The following is a 24160-nucleotide window of genomic DNA, read 5'->3' on the forward strand; positions in this document are numbered from 1 at the left end:
GAGCTACAAGAAGAGGCTGAATAGGCTGGGGATAATTTTCCCTGGAGCATCAGAGGCTGAGGGGTGACCTTATAGACGTTCATAAGGAGCATGGATAGGGTGAATACCCAAGGTCTTTACCCCAGGGTAGGGGAGTTCAAAACTAGAAGGCATAAATTTGAAATGAGAGGGGCCTTTTAAAAGGCATCTGAAAGGGTACATGAATAGGAAAGGTTTAGAGGGATATGGACCACATGCAGGCAAATTGTCCTAAATTAATTTAGGATATCTGTTTGGCACAGACGAGTTGGATCGAAGGGTCTCTCTCCGTGCTGTATGACTCTAATCGTCATTTTGAAGAGTGGACTTTCAGAGCAGCTTTTGAGGATGTTGTGCCCTTACTGGGAGTAGAAGAGTTTGACTGAAGTGTGTCGGTGTTAATGCCTTGATGTCTCATTTTGCTCCCACCTTCCTGGGGATGTTAACCATTTCGTGTCTGGTTGTTCCTCAAGAAACTGCATTGCAGGTTCACCCTGAATTGACAAACTTTTTTTTTGCTTTCCAAAATCAGACCTGCTCACTCTCAGCAGGAGCCCAGTGTTGGGAAAGATATTAACTTTCAGGTGGAGTTACCCAAAATTCAGTGAGATGTCAGTCTTGACGTTTTTGCTTTTCTGCCCCTGTAAGATCCTGAATCAGCACCTTCAGGAGGATTAGTTAGAGCAGAGTGAGAACAGAGAGTGGGATGATGCTTTCAATTTTGTGGAATAACAAAAGAAAAGAATGTTCTGCAGAAAGTAGAGTTGCTTGTTCTGAATTTCTACCCTGGACTGACAGTGATGACTTTTGTAATCTCTCTTTTTGCAGATTATTTGAAGGTCTGAAGACAGAAGTTTCAAAATCAACAGATGAAGGCCTTATGTTCCTCAGATGCTGCCTGACTTGCTGTGCTTTTCCAGCGCCGCACTTTTCGACGTTGACTCTCCAGCGTCTGCTGTCCTCACTTTGACGTCAATGTCTGACAGTCACTCAATCCATCGGGACTGCAACAATTTTCAACTATGATTCTGTGAGAAGGAGCAAAGCTTTTTGGTTCCTGTTTCGGTACATTTTCAGCATCAGTGGGACTGGATGAGAGACCCTACTGGTGCAGCGCACTGAGTGTGGAGCGTGTAACAGCGACACGGTCTGGAAAGAGGAATTCACGGCAGAGAGGGACTGTACACACGTTTGTGTGCAGCGCAAGCTTCGGCCATGGAGAAAACAGAGGAATCCTGCCCTTTGGAGAAACCATGGAAGTGTGGCAACTGTAGGAAAGGCTTTCATGTCCCATCTGCCCTGGAGTATCGTCGGCACAGCCACACCGGAGAGAGGCCGTTCTCCTGCTCCGTCTGCGGGAAGGTCTTCAGCGATTCCTCCACCCTGCTGAAGCACTGGTGGGCCCACATGTGGGAGAGGAGGTTCTCCTCCACCAAGTGTGGGAAGGCCTTCAGCAATTCCTCCACCCTGCTAAGCACTTGCGGGCCCACACTGGGGAGAGACCCTTCAGCTGCCCCGAGTGCGGGAAGGTCTTCAGCAATTCCTCCAACCTCCTGCGGAACAGGCGGGTCCACACTGGGAAGAGGCCGTTCTTCTGCACCGAATGCGGGAGGGCCTTCAGAAATTCCTCTGCCCTGCTGAAGACCAATGGGTCCACACTGGGGGAGGCCACTCACCCACTCTCAGTGCAGGAAGGGCTTCACCCACTCCTCCCACCTACAGAGCCACCAGTGAGTTCATGGGCCATCACAGGGGGATTGAAGGAACGAGGCCGAAATCCATTATTGACTGGACCAATAGTAGCTATTTTTTCTACACCTTTTTGCTGGGGAGATCTAAAACTGTAACAAAGTTGGGTCACAATAAAGGTTACCTGGACTTACCGCCAGGCTCAGACTCTCATTGAAAGCTTTGAGGTCCAAGATGTTTTTGTTTTAGAGCTGCTCATTTCTTTCAGCCTCCTGCACTAAGTTTCCAATGTCATGTATCAGATGGAGCAGTGAATGAGTAGCTAATATTGTTAGAAACTGTAAATGTTTCAGGAGTGCAGAGTGCGTCATTTCATCGGCATTGAAAAGTTTACTGGCAGCACCAAGGTGTGGGCTGTGTTCATTAGAAATTATATGGAGGAGCTGGTGTTGGACTGGGATGGATAAAGTTAAAAATCACACAACACCAGGTTATAGTCCGACACGTATATTTGGAAGCACTAACTTTTGGAGCAGTGCTCCTTCATCAGGTAGCTGTGGAGCAGGATCAAAAGGCACAGATTTTATAGCCAAAGTTCAGTGTCATGCAACTGATAGGATATATTGAACAAACCTAGATTGCTGTTAAGTCTTTCACCTTTTAGAGTGGGCTGCAGGTTTCAGTTCATTAATCTGTAAATCCCAGAACATCATTTAAGTCACGTTCTCAAGATGACTTAAGGATTCATATAAAAAAAGTGACATCTTAGCTCAGACAATGTATGAAAGGTGTTGGGTTTGAGTCTGTCAGTGTCCCAATCTTGAATCAGACTGGTTCTATTTCCAAAGTAGGAATTTATAAAATATTACATGGATTGGCTGCCTGTAGACTGTGCACTTTTGGAGCAAAATTGAATGTATCTGCAAATATAATTCTGCCAATACAAATTCACCCCATAGACTTATATGTATGAGCGTGCATGAGAGAGTGTGATTTTGTGCGTGACAGAGCACATAAGAGTGTTTGCATGCTTGGAAAATTGTGAGTGTGATGGAATATAAGCCTGTGAGAGTGCTGGGGGGTGTATGTGTGTATGAGAGCGGTATGAATAAAAGCGAGGGGTTGCGTTTTGCTAAAACAAGGAAGGGCAGGACTTGTACAATTAATGGTAGGACCTTGGGTCATATTGCAAAACAGTGAGACGTGGGTGGGAAGTTCAGGTATATAGTTCTTTGAAAGTTGCATCACTGATAGACATGGCGGCTAAGAAGTCATCTAGCATCATTGCCTTCACTGTTCACACCGTTGATTATAGGAGATGGAACATTATGTTGTGCAGGATGTTGGTGAGGACACTTTCCGGGTACTGAGTGCATTTCTGGTGGCCCTGTAATAGGAAGAATTCTATTAAGAGGGTTCAGTAAAGATTTACCAGGACGTTGCCAGGACTGGAGGGTTTGAGTTATAAGGAGAGGCTGGGACTTTTTTCACAGGAGGATGAGGGGTGACCTCATTGAGATTTATAAAATCACAAGGAGTGGAGGTAGGGTGAATAGCAAAAGGGGGAGCTCAAAACTAGGGGCGTTTTTTTTAAGGTGAGAGGAAAGAGATTTAAAAGGAACCTGAGGGGCAATGTTTTGACAGAGGGTGGTTTGCATGTGGAATGAACTTGCTGAGGAAGTGGTAGATGCAGGGACAGTTACAACGTTTAAGTGACATTTGGATGGGTACATGAATAGAAAGGTTAAAGAGGGATACGGGCCAAATGCAGGCAAGTGAAACTAGTTTAGTTTGGGAATCCTGGTCGGCATGGATGAGTTGGACCGAAGGGTCTGTTTCAGTGCTATATGTCTCTACGAGCCAGAAGTGATCTTATTGAAAAATATCAGTCTGACTCAACATTGGGACACAGAGTCTCTTAAAGGGATATTTCTGCTTATAAATAGGGCAACATCTCCTCAAAATATAGATTCATTTAGATATGACTGCATCACTTTACATATTAAGATCTTCCTTTGAATGCCCGCATCCGTTTGAAATATAATCTTGTCCGTTTAATTCTCTTTATTTGCAGAAATAGCCCGTTAAAATATCCATGCTCTTTAATATGCAGATTTCCCCCTTTAGATATGACGATGTTTTGTTATATGTAGGAATATCTATTTAAATTGAGCCGTGAGCTTTCCCAATGCAGGCAGGGCTCCTCGAAACGTGGCAGTGTCCCCCTGCAGCTGCAGAGCGAGACAGGAGAGTTGGACTTGGGCTCAATCTACCAGCTTACTTTCCTCTATGTGTGAACCGAGTCCTGCGTGTTCTTTCAATGAAGCAATATTCGGTCTCAAACTCTTAGTTTATTTTAGCAGTAAGTGGATAAAGTATACAGAGCTCTGGGTCTTCCCGTCCCTGACAAACAGCAAAGTGTGTCAATTCACAAAGTACAACCTATTCCTGTCCCTGACCCAGTCTTTTATACAGTACAGAACATCAAGCAATGACTGAGGTGGGATTGTCTTCTGATTGGCTGTTGATCTGACTCCATTCCCCTGCAGCTGCAGAGCGAGACAGGAGAGTTTGTTTTTGTGAATGAGCAGTTGTAGCGCGAGGTGCCTGTTACTTGGTGACGGTGAGGCTCCCCGGCCCCGCCCATCCCCCCCTGAGCTGACGTCACGCGGGGGTGAAGGCGGTTGGGAGGAGAAGTCGCTCGAGCGGGGAAGGGGCGGCCGTTAGGAAAATGGCGCCGTGCGGCCCCGGGGCAGACACCCGTCACTGGGCTACACGACGTCTTCAGCGCCCCTGCAGACGGAGCGCAGCGTAGATACACCTGGTCACGGGCAGACGGGTCTATCCGCTCAAGGATAGATTACCTGTTTGTGTCCCGAACGCTCTCGGTCAGATCCACCGACGTCAAGCCGGTGTTCTTCTCTGACCACTGCCTCCTGCTGGCCGACTGTCACCTACAGGACGAACAGCGGGCGGGCAAGGGAACGTGGAAACTGAACACTAAGCTGTTGACCCCGGGAAACATCGAAGAGCTCAAGAGGGATTACGCAGGTTGGAGAACCGTGAAGCCCCTCTTTGAGTCTCCAGCGGACTGGTGGGAAACGGTAAAAGGGAACATCAAGAGGTTCTTTATCCTCAAAGGTGTCCAGGAGGCGAGAGAGAGGCGGGGAAAACTGTCCCAGCTCCAGGAAAGTATGCAGAACCTGCTCCTGCTGCAGACGATGGGGGTGGATGTCACGGAGGACCTCAAGGAGGTGAAGGGCCAGCAAGCCTCGCTCTTTGCCTCGGAGGCCTCCAGGATAATCTTCCGGTGCAGGGTCCGCTCGGTGGAGCAGGACGAGACGTGCTCACGTTTCTTCTTCCAGAAGGTGCACAAAGAGAGCTCCGTGCTCAGCAGCCTGAAGAAAGAAGATGGCTCGGTAACGTCATCTCAGGCTGACGTCATGAGGATCAGCAAATCCTTCTACGCCAGCCTGTATGACTCGAAGCCGACCGACAGCGCGGCCTCCCAGTCGTTCCTGTCCTCTATCACGGAGGTCCTAGATGACGGAACACGAGAGAGGCTGGACCAGCCGCTATCTCTGGATGAACTGACCAAGGCCCTCGAGTCCTTCGAAAAGAATAAAACTCCCGGAAGCGACGGCTTACCGGTCGAGGTTTATTCCGCTCTTTGGGACTTGATCGGCCAGGACCTGCTGGAGGTGTATGTCAGTATGCTCCGGGCAGGTACCATGAGTGAATCCATGAGGAAAGGCATCATCACCCTCGCCTACAAGCGGAAGGGGGAGAGGGAGGAAATTAGAAATTGGAGACCGATCTCACTGTTAAATGCAGACTACAAAATCCTGTCAAAGGTCATCGCCAACCGGGTCAGGTCTGCTCTGGGATCGGTGATCCACCCGGACCAAACCTGTGCTGTACCGGGCAGGAAGATCTCTGAGAGTCTCGCACTCCTCAGGGATACGATCGCCTACGTGCAGGACAGGGGGGTGGACACCTGCCTCATCAGCCTGGACCAGGAGAAAGCCTTTGACAGGATATCGCATACATATATGAGGGATGTCCTCTCCAAAATGGGCTTTGGGGAGGGAATCGGAAATTGGATCAGACTGCTCTACACCAACATTGTCAGTGCAGTCTCAATCAATGGGTGGGAATCAGATAGCTTCCCTGTAAGATCTGGAGTCAGGCAGGGATGCCCCCTCTCACCCGCCTTGTTTGTGTGTTGCATAGAGCCATTTGCCGAATCCATCAGGAAGGATGCGAGCCTGAGAGGGGTGACTATTCCTGGCAGCGGGGGCCTGCAGGTTAAGGCCTCCCTGTACATGGATGACGTCGCTGTTTTCTGCTCGGATCCGCTGTCCGTGCACAGACTCGTGTGCATCTGCGACCAGTTCGAACGGGCCTCGGGGGCCAAGGTAAACCGAGGCAAGAGCGAGGCCATGCTCTTCGGGAACTGGGCCGACCAATCCTCTATCCCCTTCACCGTCAGGACTGACCACCTGAAGGTGCTGGGTATTTGGTTCGGGGGGGCTGGGGCGTGCGCCAAGACCTGGGAGGAGCGGATCAGAAAGATGAGACAGAAACTAGGCAGATGGGGGCAACGGTCGCTCTCCATCGCGGGAAAAAACCTGGTCATCAGGTGTGAGGTCCTCTCAGTATTGCTATATGTGGCACAGGTCTGGCCTATCCCCAGGACCTGTGCCGCCGCAGTCACCCGGGCCATCTTCCAATTCATTTGGAGATCAAAGATGGACCGGGTCCGAAGAGACTCAATGTACAAAGACCGGTGCAATGGGGGAAAAAACACGCCCAATGCCACCCTCACCCTGATGGCCACCTTTGTGTGTGGCTGCATCAAGCTGTGCGTGGATCCCCGGTACGCAAACACCAAGTGTCACTACGTACTGAGGTTCTACCTGTCCCCGGTGTTGCGAAGGATGGGCCTGGCCTCGCTGCCGCGGAACGCTCCGAGTAGTTGGACCGTTCCGTATCACCTGTCCTTCGTGGAGAAATTTATGAGGAAAAACACCTTTGACCACAAGTCCATCAGGAAGTGGTCAGCACGTAGCGTCCTTGAGACCCTTCGGGAAAAGGAGAGGGCGGATCCTGTCGAGCGGTTCCCTGAGCAGACTGTCAAAGCCATTTGGCAGAATGCCTCATCGCCAGAACTTTCCAACAAGCACCAAGACGTGGCTTGGCTGGTGGTGAGAAGGGCTCTGCCTGTGAGATCCTTTATGCACGCCCGGACTCTCTGCCGCACCGCACGCTGCCCTCGAAGTGGCTGCGGGGGGGACGAGACTGTCACACACCTCCTTCTGGAATGTGCCTATGCAGAGGAAGTCTGGAGAGGAATGCAGTGGTGCTTGTCGAGGTTCGTCCCGAGCAGCGCCGTGACGCGGGACTCCGTGCTCTACGGCCTGTTCCCCGGGACTCACACCGAGACGAACATTAACTGCGCCTGGAGGATCATCAACTCGGTGAAGGACGCTCTCTGGGCGTTCCGAAACCTGTTGATCTTCCAGCTGAAGGAGTTGACCCCGACCGAGTGTTGCAGACTGGCACATTCCAAGGTCCAAGACTACGTGTTGAGGGACGCGCTGAAGCTTGGGGCAGCTGCCGCCAAGGCGCGGTGGGGAAAGACCACCGTGTAAGATCGGCCTGCCGAAAGAAGAACAGGGGGCCCATACAGACGTTTTTTTGGGCTCTGCTGATGCCTCAGCCAAATATATGTATATATACAAGATTGAAAAAATGCACAGGATTGTAAAGGACAAGAATAAAGTCGAATCTGTGTTTGTAAATATGGACATATGTATGGCATGATCCAATGTACAGACCATCAAATCATTTATGAATAAAGTATATTTTTGAAATAAAAAAAAAACCCGTCACTGGGCACCGCCGCCTTCCTGGTGCAGCTGCTGTGTCACGGGCCACACCGCCCGGCTGTACAGCAGGCAGGAGCCGGTGACCATTCTGGAGGCGGATGGGGTTAAGGGCCTGTTTGGGAACCCGTCGGCCGCCTGGGTGGTGGAGTTCTACTGGTCGTGGGGCGGCCCCTGTGTCTTATGAACTTATTCTCCACAACCAACTGATGAAGAAGTGCTCCGAACGCTGGTCTGTTGGACTCTAACCTGGTGTTGTGTGATTTTTAACTTCGTCCAGATTGGGGTGGATTGACAGTGCTAAGTTACCCACGGTGCCCAGGGATGTGCAGGTTAGGTGCATTAGTCAGGGGTAACTGTGGAGCAATAGGGGTAGGGTATTGGGTGTGGGTGGGTTACCCTCTGGAGGGTCAGTGTGGACTCGTTGGGCCGAGTGGCCTGCTTCCATACTGAGGCGATTCTCTGAAAGGGAAGGGGTTATTGCAAACACATTGTTTTTTATTTTGCTTCCCACAATCAGACTTGCTGCCCTCTCAGCAGTATCCCAATGTTGTGAAAGATATTAACTTTTTCAAGGTGGAGTTATCCAAAATACAGAGAGATGTCATTCATGACATTTTTGCTCTTCTGCCCCTGTAAGATCCTGAATTAGCACCTTCAGGAGAATTAGTTAGAGTGGAATAAGAACCGAGGGAGAGTGTGGGTGGGCACGGTGGTTAGCACTGCACCTGGTCATAGCACCAGAGACCCGGGTTCAATTCCTGCCTCAGGTGACTAACTGTGTGGAGTTTGCACATTCTCCCTGTGTCTGCGTGGGTTTCCTCCCACAGTCCAAAAATGTGCCGGTTAGGTGAATTGGCCATGCTAAATTGCACATAGTGTTAGGTGAAGGGGTAAATGTAGGGGAATGGGTCAGGGTGGGTTGATGTGGACTTGTTGGGCTGAAGGGCCTGTTTCCACATTGTCAGTAATCTGAGGAGTGGGATGGTGCTTTCAATTTTGTGAAATAACAAAAGAATATCCTGCAGAAAGTAGAATTGCTTGTTCTGAATTTCTATTTTTACTGATTATTTGAAGATCTGAAGATGGAAGTTTCAAAATCAACAGATGAAGGGCTTCTCCATGAAATATCGATCTCCTACTCCTCCGATGCCACCTGACCTGCTGTGCTTTTCCACCGCCGGTCCTTTTGACACTGACCGTCCAGTAACTGCTGTCCTCACTTTCACATTAATGTCTGACAGTCACTCAATCCATCGGGACCGGAACAATTTTCGACTGAGTCTGTGAGAAGGAGCAAAGCTTTTTGGTTCCTGTTTGTGTGCGTTTTCAGTATCAGTGGGACTGGATGAGAGACCTGACTATGCAGCGCACTGAGCATGGAGCCTGAAACAGTTATACGGCCTGGAAAGAGGAATTCACGACAGAGAGGGGCTCTACATGCGATGTGTGCAGGATGGAGAAACCAGAGGAATTCTGCCCAGTGGAGAAACCATGGAAGTGTGGCGATTGCAGGAAAGACTTTCGTGTCCCATCTGCCATGGAGACTCATCAGCACATCCACACTGGGGAGAGGCCCTTCAGCTGCCCTGAGTGTGGGAAGGCCTTCAGTTATTCCTCTGCCCTGCTGAGGTACCGACGGGATCACACTGGGGAGTAGCCCTTCACCTGCTTTCAGTGCGGGAAGGGCTTCACCTGCTCCTGCCTCCTATGGAGCCAGCAGCGAGTTCATGTGCCATCGCAGGGGGGTTGAAGGAACAATGGCCGAGTACCATTATCGACTGGACTACCAGCCCAGTTCCGGGGACTCCCGTGTTTGAATCCTGCCACAGCAGATGGTGGAATTGGAATTCGGTCAGAAATGTGGAATTCAGAATCTAACGATAAAACCATTTTCGGGCTGGGGTGGGGTGGGGTGGAGTGGAGAAACCCTCATCTGATTCACTCATGTCTCTTTTAGGGAAGGAAACAGCTGGGTTCAGGCTGTACCAAGCATCCAATTAAAAAAGGACAACTCGGTGCTGACCAATAGTAAATCAGTGGAGGGGGAGTGTGTGTGCTTTGACCTTGGGCTATTTTTTTTTAAAAAGCTACTTTTTCTCTGCCTTTTTGCTGGGGGTATCTGAAGCTGTAACAAAGGTGGGTCACAATAGAACTTACCGCTGGGCTCAGACTCTCATTGAAGGCTTTGAGCTCCAAGAGGTTTTGGTTTTAAAGCTGCTCATTTCTTTCAGCCTCCTGCACTAAGTTTCCAATGTTGTGTATCAGACAGAGCAGTGAATGAGGAGCTAGTATTGTTAGAAATTGTAAGTTTTTCGCGAGTGTAGGTACTATGTTGTTTCATCAGCATTGTACAGTTTCCTGGCAGCACTGGGAGGTGTGGGCTGTGTCCACTAGAAACTATGTGGAGGTGCCAGTGTTGGACTGGGCAAAGTTAAAAATCACACAACACCAGATTATAGTCCAACAGGTTTATTTGGAAGCACTAGCTTTCAGAGCGCTGCTCCTTCATCGGGTAGCAGTGTGGCAGGATCTTGAGACAGAATTTATAGCAAAAGTTCACAGTGTCATGTAATTCCTATGCTTTACTGAACAAACCTCGATTGCTGTTAAGTCTTCCATGTTTTATAATGGTTTGCAGGTTTTGGTTCATTAATATGTGAATCCTAGAACATCTTTTTAAGTCACATTCTCGAGATGACTTTAGGTTTTATAAAAATAGTTGACATCTCAGCCCCGACAATGCATGAAAGGTCTGTCTGTATCCCAATCTTGAATCGTAGAACTATACAGTGCAGAACAGGCCTTCAGCCCTTAATGTTGCGCTGGCCTTGAACTAATCTAAGCTCATTCCCCTACATTATCCCATCATCATCCATGTGCTTATGCAAGGATTGTGTAAATCTCCTTAATGTGGCTGAATTAACTACATTGACAGGCAGGGCATTCCACACCCTTACCACTCTGAGTAAAGAAATTGTCTCTGACATTGGTCTTACATCTATCACCCCTCAATGCCCCTCGTAGAAGCTGACGTCATCATCCTAGGAAAAAACTTTCACTTGTCCACTCTATCTAATCCCCTCTTAGGTGCCTTCTTTCCAATGAGAACAGACCCAAGTCTCTCTGTCTTAAGACCTTCACTCCAGTTCAGTTAACATCCTGGTAAATCTCTGCTCCTTTTCCAATGCTTCCACATCCTGTAATGGGGTGACCAGAACTGTACGCAATATTCCAAGTGCAGCCACACTAGTGTTTTGTATGACCTTATGGCTCCGGAACTCAATCTCTCTACCAACAAAACCTAGCACACCATATGCCTTCTTAACAGCACTTTCAACCTGTGTAGCAACCTTCAGGGATCTATGTACATGGACTCCAAGACTCACGCTATCAAGAATCTTTCCATTGACCCAGTATTTTGCCTTCCTGTTATTCTTCCCAAAGTGAATCACCTCACATTTAGCTGCATTCAACTCCATTTGCTACTTCTCAGCCCAATTCTGCAGATTATCTAAGTCCCCCTGCAACCTGTAACATTCTTCCACACTGTTCACTACTCCACCAACTTTAGTATCAACTGCAAAACTTACTAACCCATTCACCTACATCTAAGTCATTTATAAAAATGACAAACAGCAGTGGTCACAAAACAGATCTTTGTGGCACACCACTAGTAAGTGGATTCCAGGCTTAATATTTTCCATCAAGCACCACTTGCTGCCGCCTTTCAGAAAGCCAGTTTCTAATCTAAACTGCTAAATCACCCCCAATCCCATGCCTCTGCATTTTCTCCAACAGCCTACCACATGAAACCTTATCAAAGGCTTTACTGAGGTCCATGTACACCACGTCAACTGCCATAACCACATCCACATGAGGTTTGAGAGACATGACCTGCCTTTGACAAAACCATGTTGACTATCCAAAATCAAATTGTTGCTTGCTAGATTATAAATCCTATCTCTTATAATCCTTTCCAAAAGTTTCCCTACAACAGACGTAAGGCTCACTGGTCTATAATTACCTGGGTCATCTCTACTGCCTTTCTTGAACAAGGGCACAACATTTGCACACCTCCACTCCTCTGGTACTAAACCTGTCGACAATGATGACTCAAAGATCAAGGCCAAAGGCCTTGCCATCTCCTCCCCTGCTTCCCAGAGAATCCTCGGATAAATCCCATCCAGCCCAGGAGACTTGTCTACTTTCACTCCTTCTAGAATTGATAGCATCTCCTCCTTACTAACCTCAATCCTTTCTAGTCTAATATCTCGTATCTCATTCATCTCCTGTACAATATTCTCCTTTTTCCTGAGTGAAGACCGATGAGAAATATTCGTTAACACCTCTCCGATCTCCACATGGTCCGCACACAACTTCCCAATTCTTTCTTTGACTGGCCCTATTCCTACCTTAGTTATCCTTTTATTCCTCACATACCTATAGAAAGCTTTAAGAGGGATATGGGCCAAATGCAGGAAAGCAGGGACTAGTTTAGTTTCAGAATCCTGGTCAGCATAGATGAATTGGACCAAAGGGTCTGTTTCTGTGCTGTATGCTTCTATGAACTAAAAACCAGAAGTGATCTTATTGAAGCCAGTAAAATTCTGAAAAGGGGCTTCACAGGGTACATACAGATTAAGAACCCCATGGGTAATTTAGCACGGCCAATCCACCCTATCCTGGACAAAGTTAAAAACCACACAACACCAGGTTATCGTCTAACAGGTTTATGTGGAAGCACTCATGTTCAGACCACTGCTCCTTCATCAGTGGTTTTGGAGAATAAGATCACAATCACAGAATTTATAGCTAAACGAGTCCAGTGTCTTGAAGATGTCATACCTTGAACAATTTTAGATTAAATCTTTCATCTTTTAGAATGGGTTTCTGTTCTTTGGTATGTTAATCCCAGCTGAAAATGTGTTGCTGGAAAAGCGCAGCAGGTCAGGCAGCATCCAAGGAGCAGGAGAATCGACATTTCGGACACAAGCCCTTCCTCAGGATGCTGCCTGACCTCCTGCGCTTTTCCAGCAACACATCTTCAGCTCTGATCTCCAGCATCTGCAGTCCTCACTTTCTCCTCTATGTTAATCCCAGAACTCCTTTTAAATATCAAATCTCAAGAATGTAATTTAAATGCAGAGCTTTTCCTTCATTGCATGAAAAGGTTGCCCCTGAGGTTTTTGGTATATCCTTCCCCTCTCACCCGAAACATATGCTGTCTAGTTCTGGAGTCGCCCCACCCACCCACCTTAAAACAAAAATTGATTTTGCCTCTCCCTCCCAGGATGAGGCAACTGCCCTGAGGGAGGCAGTTTCATTCAAACTTGACACAGACACTTCCACGTTATGACGTCATCAGTGGAGCGAGGCCCAAAACATGCTGCTGGACTGCGCTTGCTCTGAACGGCCAGCGGCCACTGGCCCGCACTGCCCTGTATGGTTTCCAAAAATCCTTTACCTTCAGAAAATCCTCACAGTGTGGAGAGAGGCCGTGCGGCCTAACGAGTCCACACCGACCTTCCGAAGGGTAACCCACCCACACCCATTCCCCTACCCCTCATCCTCTACATTTACCCCTGACTAATACACCTAACCTGCACATTCCTGTGCACTATGGGTAATTTAGCATGGCCAATCCACCCTCACCTGCACAACACTTGACCCTATGTGAACTGGTACCTCTACAGGTGGGAGCAGCGTGTGAAACCCTTCTCAAACTGAAAGCTGGCAAATAGCTCCCCGTGGGGACCCACTGGTGGGTCAGCTGCTTAACCGAGCAAGTGAACCCCTTCCCGCACTCTGAACACTTGAAGAGCCCCCCCCAGAGTGGAGCTGCTCGTGTTTTCGCAGGTGGCTCACCTGACTGAACCCCTTCCCACACTCTGAGCAGATGAATGGCCTCTCCCCCGTGTGGATTCGCCGGTGGGTCAGCAGGGAGGAGGAATTGCTGAAGGCCTTCCCGCACTTGGGGCAGCTGAAGGGCCTCTCCCCCGTGTGGACCCGCTGGTGCCTGAGCAGGGAGGAGGAATCGCTGAAGGCCTTTCCGCACTTGGGGCAGCTGAAGGGCCTCTCCTTAGTGTGGACCCGCTGGTGCCTCATCAGGGCAGAGGAATGGCGAAAGGCCTTCCCGCACTCGGGACAGCTGAAGGGCCTCGCCCCCGTGTGGATCAGCCGGTGCTTCAGCAGGTCAGAGGCCTGGGTGCAGCCCTTCCCACATTCGGGGCAGCTGAAGGGCCTCTCCCCCGTGTGGACCCGCTGGTGCCTCAGTAGGGCAGAGGATTCGCTGAAGGCCTTCGCGCACTCGGGGCAGCTGAAGGGCCTCTCCCCCATGTGGACCCGCTGGTGCCTCAGTAGGGCAGAGGAATCACGGAAGGCCTTCTCGCATTCGGGGCAGCTAAAGGGCCTCTGCCTGGAGTGGAGCAGCTCGTGTTTTCGCAGGTGGCTCACCCGACTGAACCTCTTCCCACACTCTGAGCAGGTGTACGGCCTCTCCCCCGTGTGGACCTGCTGATGTGTCAGCAGGGAGGAGGAATGGCGGAAGGCCTTCCCACACTTGGGGCAGCTGAAGGGCCTCTCCCCGGAGTGGAGCTGCTCGTGTTTTCGCAGGTGGCTCACCTGACTGAACCTCTTCCCACATTCAAAGCAGGTGAACGGCCTCTCTCCCGTGTGGATCCGCCGGTGGGTCAGCAGGGCAGAGGCCTGGTAACAGCCCTTCCCGCACTCAGGGCAGGGGAACGGCCTCTCCCCGGTGTGACTGCGCCGATGTATCTCCAGGACAGATGGGGCACAGAAGCCTTTCCCGCAGTCGCCACACTTCCACGGTTTCTCCAGAGGGCAGGATTCCTCAGGCTTCTCCATGGCTTCAGCCACACACAAATGTGTGTATAGCCCCTCTCTGCTGTCAGTTCCTCTTTCCAGGCCGTATAATTGTTTCAGGCTCCACACACAGTGCGCTGCAACAGTAGGGTCTCTCATCCAGTCCACTGATGCTGAAAACGTACTCAAACAGGAACCAAAAAGCTTTGCTCCTTTTCACACAACCACAGTCAAAACTTGTTGTGGTCCCGATGGACTGAGTGACTGTCAGACATTGACGTCAAAGGGAGGACTGCAGACACAGGAGAGTTAGAATCAAAAAGTGCGGCGCTGGAAAAGCACAGCAGGTCAGGCAGCATCTGAGGACCAGGAGAGTCGATATTTCGGGCCTAAGCCCTCCATCTGTTGATTTTGAAACTTTTGTCTTCACATCTTCAAATACTCTGTGAAAAGAGATTACAAAGGTCATCACTGTCAGTCCAGGATAGAAAGGAAAAGATAAAATAATAACAGAAAAGATCTCTACCCCATCCCCTTCCCAATCTAGATCCTTCCATCCCTCCTCACCCAGGTAATTAAGACACATAACTGAATTTGCAAGTGAAGATCTGGACCCCTGGTGGGGTCTCTCAGTTCCGCAATTGGTCAATTAACCCTCAAATTCAGTCTGGCTGTTTTAGACTTCACTCTTTATTTCTTCATGCAGCCGGGTGCAGACCATCCAGAAACACAGAAGTTATGCACTTCTAAATTCCTCAGAAGAACTGCACCCATATGGCTTAATACAGAGACACTTGTTCACTTGTACAGAGAACATAGGTCATGATCACATTGTATATTCAGACAATTACCAATCAGTACATGATATCACTCTTTACAGTTACTTGATCCAATTATATTAACTGGTAAACAACTTAGGTCATAACGGTTAGGTCACTTTTGTCTTGTGATACAGTGCCACTGCACCTGCACCGAGAGCCAGCCAGTGTGGTTAAGATTTCCTTATCTTATTGTGCTACTTCGGTATTCTAGCGGTCATAGCGATTAATACTTCCTTATCGTATCGAGCCATTTCTGTATTCTAACAGATGTATTAGTTATGCTACTCCCTGTGGCCTTATTCCAGTTGCCCGCTCCTTACCCCTTGGAACGATTTGGCTTTCTCCTTGGTCCATTTCCACCACATGACCAAAGCAATGATTGGTTATGAACTTGTTCTAACCAACGTTATGCATGCCTTCCTCTCAAAGGTCTCCAACCTTGTTGGGATGGCCCCTACCAGGTTTTACTTCCCACCCCTACGGCGTTCAAAATCGCTGGGCGCTAGACATGGGTCCATCTGCATCATTGTAAATTGACTGACCACACTAATCAAAAGGGGCGAGAGGAGGAGAGAATACTGGAAACAGAGGGAATCTTCTCCATTTGGGTTTTTCAATTTTGCTGTTGTTCTAATGCTATTCTTATTACAGATACCTGAACTAAGCAGAGGGACATGTGGGGGATCACCTACCTTCTGACCTGTTTGATCACATACGACACCACGATGGGGAAAGACACTAAGTATCGATGTGATCCGGAACGATCTGAGATTATCCACCACCTAGCCAAGGAGATGTCATCCAGTCCACCGGACCAGACGTCTTCGGCATTTGAAATGTGATGAAGATTGATAATTGCAATGGACTCTTACATCAAATGTTTGGTCCATCTGGACAGTAGAAATCAGTGAGAGTTACCTTGTCGTTACCGAACCTGTCTTTTTGATTTTACCTGCAGACGCAAGCCTAGTGAGGATAAAAATGATCAACCCCGTTATGATGATAAATGTTTGAAGGATGCCCGGAAAACTATCCCTTTTTGCAGGACAGGCCAACTTGAGAAAAGAGAAGCCTGATAGGGGAAACTCCTCAATCCACAAACAACTTATTTATACAGACCCACAGAACGCTCTTCACCCAGAGTCAGTAGTATGTTACTCTTCTCTGTTGGTAGATAACTTACTTGCCCTGTCCTCAGTCCCCAATCCCAATCTATTCGTCAGACTTCCTACTGCCGACCCTCCGAAGAGAAATATCACTTTCCAGTACTGTGTTAGCCCTCCTGCCACGTGTTTGCTGAAGTCTTTTAACTCTACTGCAGGGTCATAGGAGAATTGCTTTAATGGAATTGGCTATGAGTGTGCAATTCTTCATGTTCCACATAACATCTCCCACCTATTTGAGACTTGTCTCGCCCATACGTGTAAGACAAAAGGGGCCTTATACCTCCTTCCCGTGTATACAAACAACTTGCGTTCCACTGGCTGGGGTACAATAGGCCATAAGTAAATATACCCATCTCCATGTACAGACCCAGAACGGAACCCTTCCCTAGTGCACTTATAGGTCTTTTCTCTTTTCAGAATCTGATACTGTCGCCAAGACCATGTGCAACAGAGCTAAGGGAGAGCCTAATGGGAACAGAATTCAGACGACCATTGCCTACCATACAGTGTGAGCGCTCAACAGTCACTTTGCCAATTTTTTTATGGTGCTCAAGTGACTCCCCTTTACTCTTGTAGACCTGACCAGACCCCCCTGCTATAACATTTCAGTTAACTATTTTAACAAATCCTCCCTATTATACACCAAACCTGTCTACTATTTCTTCAGTCAAAGTAAAGCTACCAATTTCCTTGTCCATGATGGCAAAGATGTTCTTCATCAGAGCCTTTGCTCCCACAACAGTGCCTTGAACAGACCAGTGGACAAGTCGATGGGACCTTCATCTGATGAGGATGCAGCGGGCTGTCTCAGCTGACCTTGCTCCAACTGGAAAGATCCCAAGGGACTGAGTAACAATACAGGACACTCAATAGGCTGGGGAATCCCGAGTACCCCGAGTTTGGGAGATCGGGAGGGGTGATAAGTCAAAAGAACTGCAGTTACCTCTTTTGCAGCCTAACCCTTCAGGAAATAAGACTAAAGAGGCTCTGGAACAGATTAGCCTGGGATTATCAGATCTGCGTTTTTACTCTATGCAGAATCCGTATGCCTTAGACTATATACTAGCCCGGGAAGGCAGGGTCTGTGATACTTTCCAACATAAATGCATTATGGGCATTCCCAATCGCACTTGCAATTTTACAAAGAAAAAAGATGAGATCCAGGTGTTCCTTGAAGGGACCAGTTGGGGAAACTGGGGATCAGGCTCTTGATACAATTGGCTTATCAACTTAACTATGTATATCAGAATAATTTTCCTCTGTATGTCGGTATTGCTATTGTTAGGTGTTTAATTGCAAATCATATGAAGCTCCTTTAGTGATATAGATTTGATGGCTCACCCGCATCTGTTGATGGCAATGACCAGGTGAGCGGCGAAGATGATGGTGCCACACTAGAGGATGTTGATGGCTGGAACACCTTGAAGGGCATTCGTTTGGATCAGCCTTTCCTTTTAGTGATCGCGCTGCAATCAAAGGGGGAATGAGGAGGTGGGCATCTGGGAAATGGCTTCTGCTTGGCTAACGTGGTCTGAACCGAGTCAGACAGATACTCAGAATAAACAAGAAACAACAGACTGACGTAAATCCGGTGAAAAAATTGCAAATGCAGAAGTAACAATATGAACCTAACCATTAGTCACAGAAGTTACGGTTTAAGCCTATCCACAAGGCAGGACAAATATGATTTCAAGAACAGGTTGTCTACAAGAAATCGTGATAGGCCAAGTCAAAAGAGCATGAGGACCTCAGGAAATCTGATTGATTGTTACTATGTGATCATACTCCATGTCTGACTATAAACAATGTACATAAACTCTATGTAAACTCTAAGTCGTCCAATTCTTTTGGCACTCGAGGAGTACTCATACTTCTGTGCTGATCACAGTCTACCGACCTGGCCGTACCAAAGAATAAACGATTGCTTGTGTGATTGACAAAGAGTCATTTCCAGGTGTGTTTATTGACCAATCCCAAAAACCCGATGACCTGGATCATCAGAACAACCAGACGGGAAATAGTTAATGTCCCCAAGCTGTGGGGAGCAAAATGAAACATCAAGGCATTAATACCAGAGAGAAACTGATCATATAGACATGGCAAACATTGGTAGCAAGACAGAGTCACAGAAATACACAGCAGAGAAACAGTCCGTTCAGACCAACTCGTCCATGCCAACCAGATATCCTAAATCAATCTAGTCCCATTTGTTAGCACTTGGCCCATATCCTTCTAAACCCTTCCTATTCATATACTCCGCCAGATGCCTTTTAAATACTGTAATTGTACCAGCCTCCATGGCTTCCTCTGGCAGCTCATGCCACACACGCACCAACCTCTGAATATAGGCGTTGCCCCTAAGGTCCCTTTTAAATCTCCCCCCTACCCTCACTCTTAACCTATGACCCAATCCCAGGGAAAAGACCTTGTCTATTTACCCTATCCATGTCCCTCATGACTTTATAAAAATTTATATGGTCACCCCTCAGCCTCCGGCGCACAAAAGAAAACAGCCCCACCCTATTGAGCTCAAACCCTGACAACATCCTTGTCAATCTTTTCTGAACCATTTCAAGCTTCACAACATCCTTCCTATAACAGAGAGACCAGAACTGCACACAACATTCGAAAAGTGGCCTAACCAAATGTCTGGTGCAGCTACAACATAACTTCCCAACTCTTATACACAGAGGATTTAGAAAGTTTCCAAACCCCACCAAAGACAACCGGGAAAGATTGGAGGGATAAACCAAACTTTGGGGTCAACTTGGACCTCAGGGTGGGGGGGATGGGGATGAGGGAAGAAAGCCGAATGTGCTGGAGTCAAGGCTGAGGAAGAACAGAGGATGCAAAGCCGGCGTGAAGCTGCAATGAGGAATATTGCATGTGTTGTACTTGCACCTGTTGAATTTACTTGTGGGAATTGGGTGCATTTTAAAAATAAAGCAGAAAAGGGATCTAACTGTCCCCCTTCCCAACCTTTCTTGGAATACAGGGAGAACTAGCCATTTGGATACAGAACTGGCTCAAAAGTAGAAGACAGAAGGTAGTATGCTTTCTTTTATTGGTCGGAGTATTGAGTGCTATTGCAGCTGTACAGGACATTGGTTAGGCCACTGTTGGAATATTGCGTGCAGTTTAGATTAAATTAGATTAGATTACTTACAGTGTGGAAACAGGTCCTTCAGTCCAACAAGTCCACACCGACCCACCGAAGCGCAACCCAACCAAATCCATTCCCCTACGTTTACCCCTTCATCAAACACTACGGGCAATTTAGCATGGCATCTGGTCTCCTTCCTATCGGAAAGATGTTGTGAAACTTGAAAGAGTTCAGAAAAGATGTACAAGGATGTTGCCAGGGTTGGAGGATTTGAGCTCTAGGGAGAGGCTGAACACGCTAGGACTGTTTTCCCTGGAGCATTGGAGGTTGAGGGGTGACCTTATAGAAGTTTACAAAATCATGAGGGGCATGGATAAAATAAATAGACAAAGTCTTTCCCCTGGGGTCAGGGAGTCCAGAACTAGAGGGCATCGGTTGAGGGTGAGAGGGCAAAGATATAAAAGAGGTCTCAGGGGCAACTTTTTCACACACAGGGTGGTACGTGTGTCAAATGAGCTGCCAGAGGAAGTGGTGGGGGCTGGTATAATTGCAACATTTCCCAGATGCGCACCTCCTCATTCCCCCTTTGATTGCAGCGCGATCACTAAAAGGAAAGGCTGATCCAAACGAATGCCCTTCAAGATGTTCCAGCCATCAACATCCTCTAGGGTGGCACCATCATCTTCGCCGCTCACCTGGTCATTGCCATCAATGGGTATATGAATAGGAAGGGTTTGGAGGGATATGGGCCAGGTGCTGGCAGGTGGGACTAGATTGGGTTGGGATATCTGGTCGGCAGGGACGGGTTGTACCAAAGGGTCTGTTTCCATGCTGTACATCTTTATGACTCTATGAAGAGTTGCCCTGAGAGAGGGAGATTCACTTTGAAACTGACATGGCCACTTCCGCGTTGTGGCGTTAATAAAGAAACGAGGGGTGGGGCGAAACCAAGTGATGCTAAAGGGGGCGGGGCGACACTGTCAACGGGGCCCGCACTGCGCATGTGCTACAGCGCAAGGGGCGCAAATGACACTTTTCAAAAACCTCTTCCCTTCAGCCCCACAAGTGCACACCGACCCTCCAATGGGTTACCCACCTATCCCCTACCACCATTGCTCGACATTTAACCCTGAGTAATACACCTTACCTGCACATCATGCATAATTTAGCATGGCCAATCCACCCTAACTTGCACAAAAGTTTAAAATCACACACTACCAAGTGGTAGTCCCACAGGCTTTTTGGAAGCAGTGACTTCTGGAGTGCTGCTTCTTCATCAGGTGGTTGTGGAGTATACTTACATTACTGACTTCAGCTCAACAAGTCCACACCAACCCTCTGAAGAGCAACCCACCCAGACCCATTCCCCTACATTTACCCCGTCACCTAACACTATGGGCAATTTAGCATGGCCAATTCACCTAACCTGCACATTTCTGGACTGTGGGAGGAAACTGGAGCACCCGCAGGAAACCCACGCAGACACGGGGAGAATGTGCAAACTCCACACAGACAATTGCCTGAGGCGGGAATTGAACCCAGGTCTCTGGCACTGTGAGGCAGCAGTGCTAACCACTGTGCCGCCCAAGATCAAGTATCATAAGGCATAGGATTTATAGCAAAACATTTCAGCGTCCCGCCACTGAAATGGTATATTGAACAAACCTGGATCGTTAAGTCTTTCACCGTTTTGAATGGGTTGCAGGTATCATTACAATATAAACCCCAGAACCTCTCGAGATAATAGCAATTACAGAAACATGGCTCAGGGATGGGCAGGACTGACAGCTTAATGTTCCAGGATACAAATGCTACAGGAAGGATAGAAAGGGAGGCAAGAGAGGAGGGGGAGTGGTGTTTTTGATAAGGATAGCATTACAGCTGTGCTGAGGGAGGATATTCCCCGAAATACATCCAGGGAAGTTATTTGGGTGGAACTGAGAAATAAGAAAGGGACGATCACCTTATTGGGATTATATTATAGACCCCCTAATAGTCAGAGGGAAATTGAGAAACAAACTTGTAAGGAGATTACTTACTTACTTACAGTGTGGAAACAGGCCCATTGGCCCAACCGACCTGCCGAAGCGCAACCCACCCAGACCCATTCCCCTACGCCTAACACTACGAGGAATTTAGCATGGCCAATTCACCTAACCTGCACATTTTTGGATTGTGGGAGGAAAACGGAGCACCCAGAGGAAACCCACGCACACGGGGAGAACATGCAAACTCCACACAGAGAGTCACCTGAGGTGGGAGTTGAACCCGGGTCTCTGGCGCTGTGAGGCAGCAGTGCTAACCACTGTGCCACCGTGCCGCTCACAAATCTCAGTTATCTGTAAGAATAATAGGGTAGTTATGGTAGGGGATTTTAACTTTCCAAACATCAACTGGGACTGCCGTAGTGTTAAAGGTTTAGATGGAGAGGAATTTCTTAAGTGTGTACAAGACAATTTTCTGATTCAGTGTGTGGATGTACCTACTAGAGAAGGTGCAAAACTTGACTTACTCTTGGGAAATAAGGCAGGGCAGGTAACTGAAGGGTCAGTGGGGGAGCACTTTGGGGCAAGTGACCATAATTCTATTCGTTTTAAAATAGTGATGGAAAAGGATGGACCAGATCTAAAAGTTAAAGTTCTAAATTGGAGAAAGGCCAATTTTGATGGTATTAGGCAAGAACCTTCGAGAGCTGATTGGAGGCAGATGTTCGCAGGTAAAGGGACGGCTGGAAAATGGGAAGCCTTCAGAAATGAGATAACGAGAATCCAGAGAAAGTATATTCCTGTCAGGATGAAAGGAAAGGCTGGTAGATAAAGGGAATGCTGGATGTCTAAAGAAATTGAGGGTTTGGTTAAGAAAAAAGCATATGTCAGGTATAGATAGGATAGATCGAGTGAAGTAGGAGTAAACTGAAGAGGGAAATCAGGAGGGAAAAAAGGGGACATGAGATGGCTTTGGCAAATAGAGTTAAGGAGAATCCAAAGGGTTTTTACAAATATATTAAAGACAAAAGGGTAACTAGGGAGAGAATAGGGCCCCTCAAAGATCAGCAAGGCAGCCTTTGTGTGGATTCACACAAAATGGGGGAGATACTAAATGAATATTTTGCATCAGTATTTACTGTGGAAAAGGATATGGAAGATATAGACTGTAGGGAAATAGATGGTGACATCTTGCAAAATGTCCAGATTACAGAGGAGGAAGTGCTGGATATCTTGAAATGGTTAAAGGTGGATAAATCCCCAGGACCTGATCAGGTGTACCCGAGGACTCTGTGGGAAGCCAGAGAAGTGATTGCTGCGCCTCTTGCTGAGATATTTTTATCATCGGTAGTCAAAGGTGAGATGCCGGAAGACTGGAGGTTGACAAACGTGGTGCCGCTCTTTAACAAGGGCGGTAAAGACAAGCCAGGGAACTATAGACCGGTGAGCCTGACCTCGGTGGTGGGCAAGTTGTTGGAGGGAATCCAGAGGGACAGGACGTACACGTATTTGGAAAGGCAAGGACTGATTGGGGATAGTCAACATGGTTTTATCCTCGAGAGCTCTATCCAACTCTTTCTTAAATGAATCCAGAGACTGGGCCTCCACTGCCCTCTGGGGCAGAGCATTCCACACAGCCACCATTCTCTGGGTGAAGAAGTTTCGCCTCATCTCTGTCCTAAATGGTCTACCCGTATTTTTAAGCTGTGTCCTCTGGTTCGGGACTCACCCATCAGCGGAAACATGTTTCCTGCCTCCAGAGAGTGTCCAATCCTTTAATAATCTTATATGTCTCAATCAGATCCCCTCTCAGTCTTCCAAACTCAAGGGTATACAAGCCCAGTCACTCCAGTCTATCAGCGTAAGGTAGTCCCGCCATTCCAGGAATTGACCTTGTGAACCTACGCTGCACTCCCTCAATAGCCAGAATGTCTTTCCTCAAAGTCGGAGACCAGAACTGCACACAATTCTCCAAATATGGTCTCACCAGGGCCCTGTACAGCTGCAGAAGAACCTCTTTGCTTCTATACTCAATTCCTCTTGTTATGAAGGCCAGCATGCTATTAGCCTTCTTCACTACCTGCTGTACCTGCATGCTTACCTTCATTGACTGGTGTACAAGAACACCCAGATCTCTTTGTACTGCCCCTTTACTTAAATTGATTCCATTTAGGTAGTAATCTGCCTTCCTGTTCTTGCCACCAAAGTGGATAGCCATACATTTATTCACATTAAACTGCATCTGCCATGCATCTGTCCACTCATCTAACCTGTCCAGGTCACCCTGTAATCTCCTAACATCCTCCTCACATTTCACCCTGCCACCCAGCTTAGTCTCATCAACAAATTTGCTAATGTTATTGCTGATACCATCTTCTATATCATTAACATATATTGTAAAAAGCTGCGGTCCCAGCACTGATCCCTGCGGTACCCCACTGGTCACAGCCTGCCATTCCGAAATGGAGCCGTTTATCACTACTCTGTTTCCTGTCAGCCAACCAACTTTCAATCCAAGTTAGTACTTTGCCCCCGATACCATGCGCCCTAATGTTGCTCACTAACCTCCTATGTGGGACTTTATCAAAAGCTTTCTGAAAGTCCAGGTCCACTACATCTACTGGATCGCCCTCATTCATCTTCAGAGTTACATCCACAAAAAATT

The 24160-nt window shown here is 47.9% G+C and overlaps 1 protein-coding gene and 1 long non-coding RNA gene across 2 annotated transcripts in view; one reads left to right on the forward strand and one right to left on the reverse strand.

Annotated features, from left to right (window-relative positions):
- The window catches only part of LOC140460924 (uncharacterized), a 43485-nt gene extending 27397 nt beyond the window's left edge, over nucleotides 1–16088 (reverse strand). The window contains exons 1-2 of the mRNA XM_072555653.1: nucleotides 15934–16088; nucleotides 13464–14863 (exon numbers count right to left, since the gene is read on the reverse strand). Of these exons, the coding sequence (XP_072411754.1) occupies nucleotides 13464–14579 (1116 nt within the window). The 5' untranslated portion in view covers nucleotides 14580–14863; nucleotides 15934–16088. The remainder of the gene's footprint in view (nucleotides 1–13463; nucleotides 14864–15933) is intronic.
- LOC140460930 (uncharacterized) lies at nucleotides 7601–18348 on the forward strand. The gene is made up of 3 exons (XR_011954397.1): nucleotides 7601–7927; nucleotides 8673–9449; nucleotides 15893–18348. It is a non-coding gene; the product is annotated as an uncharacterized lncRNA (long non-coding RNA).
- Nucleotides 18349–24160: the final 5812 nt, after the last annotated feature.

Source organism: Chiloscyllium punctatum, chromosome 36 (genome assembly GCF_047496795.1).
Source record: "Chiloscyllium punctatum isolate Juve2018m chromosome 36, sChiPun1.3, whole genome shotgun sequence".
Lineage (NCBI taxonomy): Eukaryota > Metazoa > Chordata > Chondrichthyes > Orectolobiformes > Hemiscylliidae > Chiloscyllium > Chiloscyllium punctatum.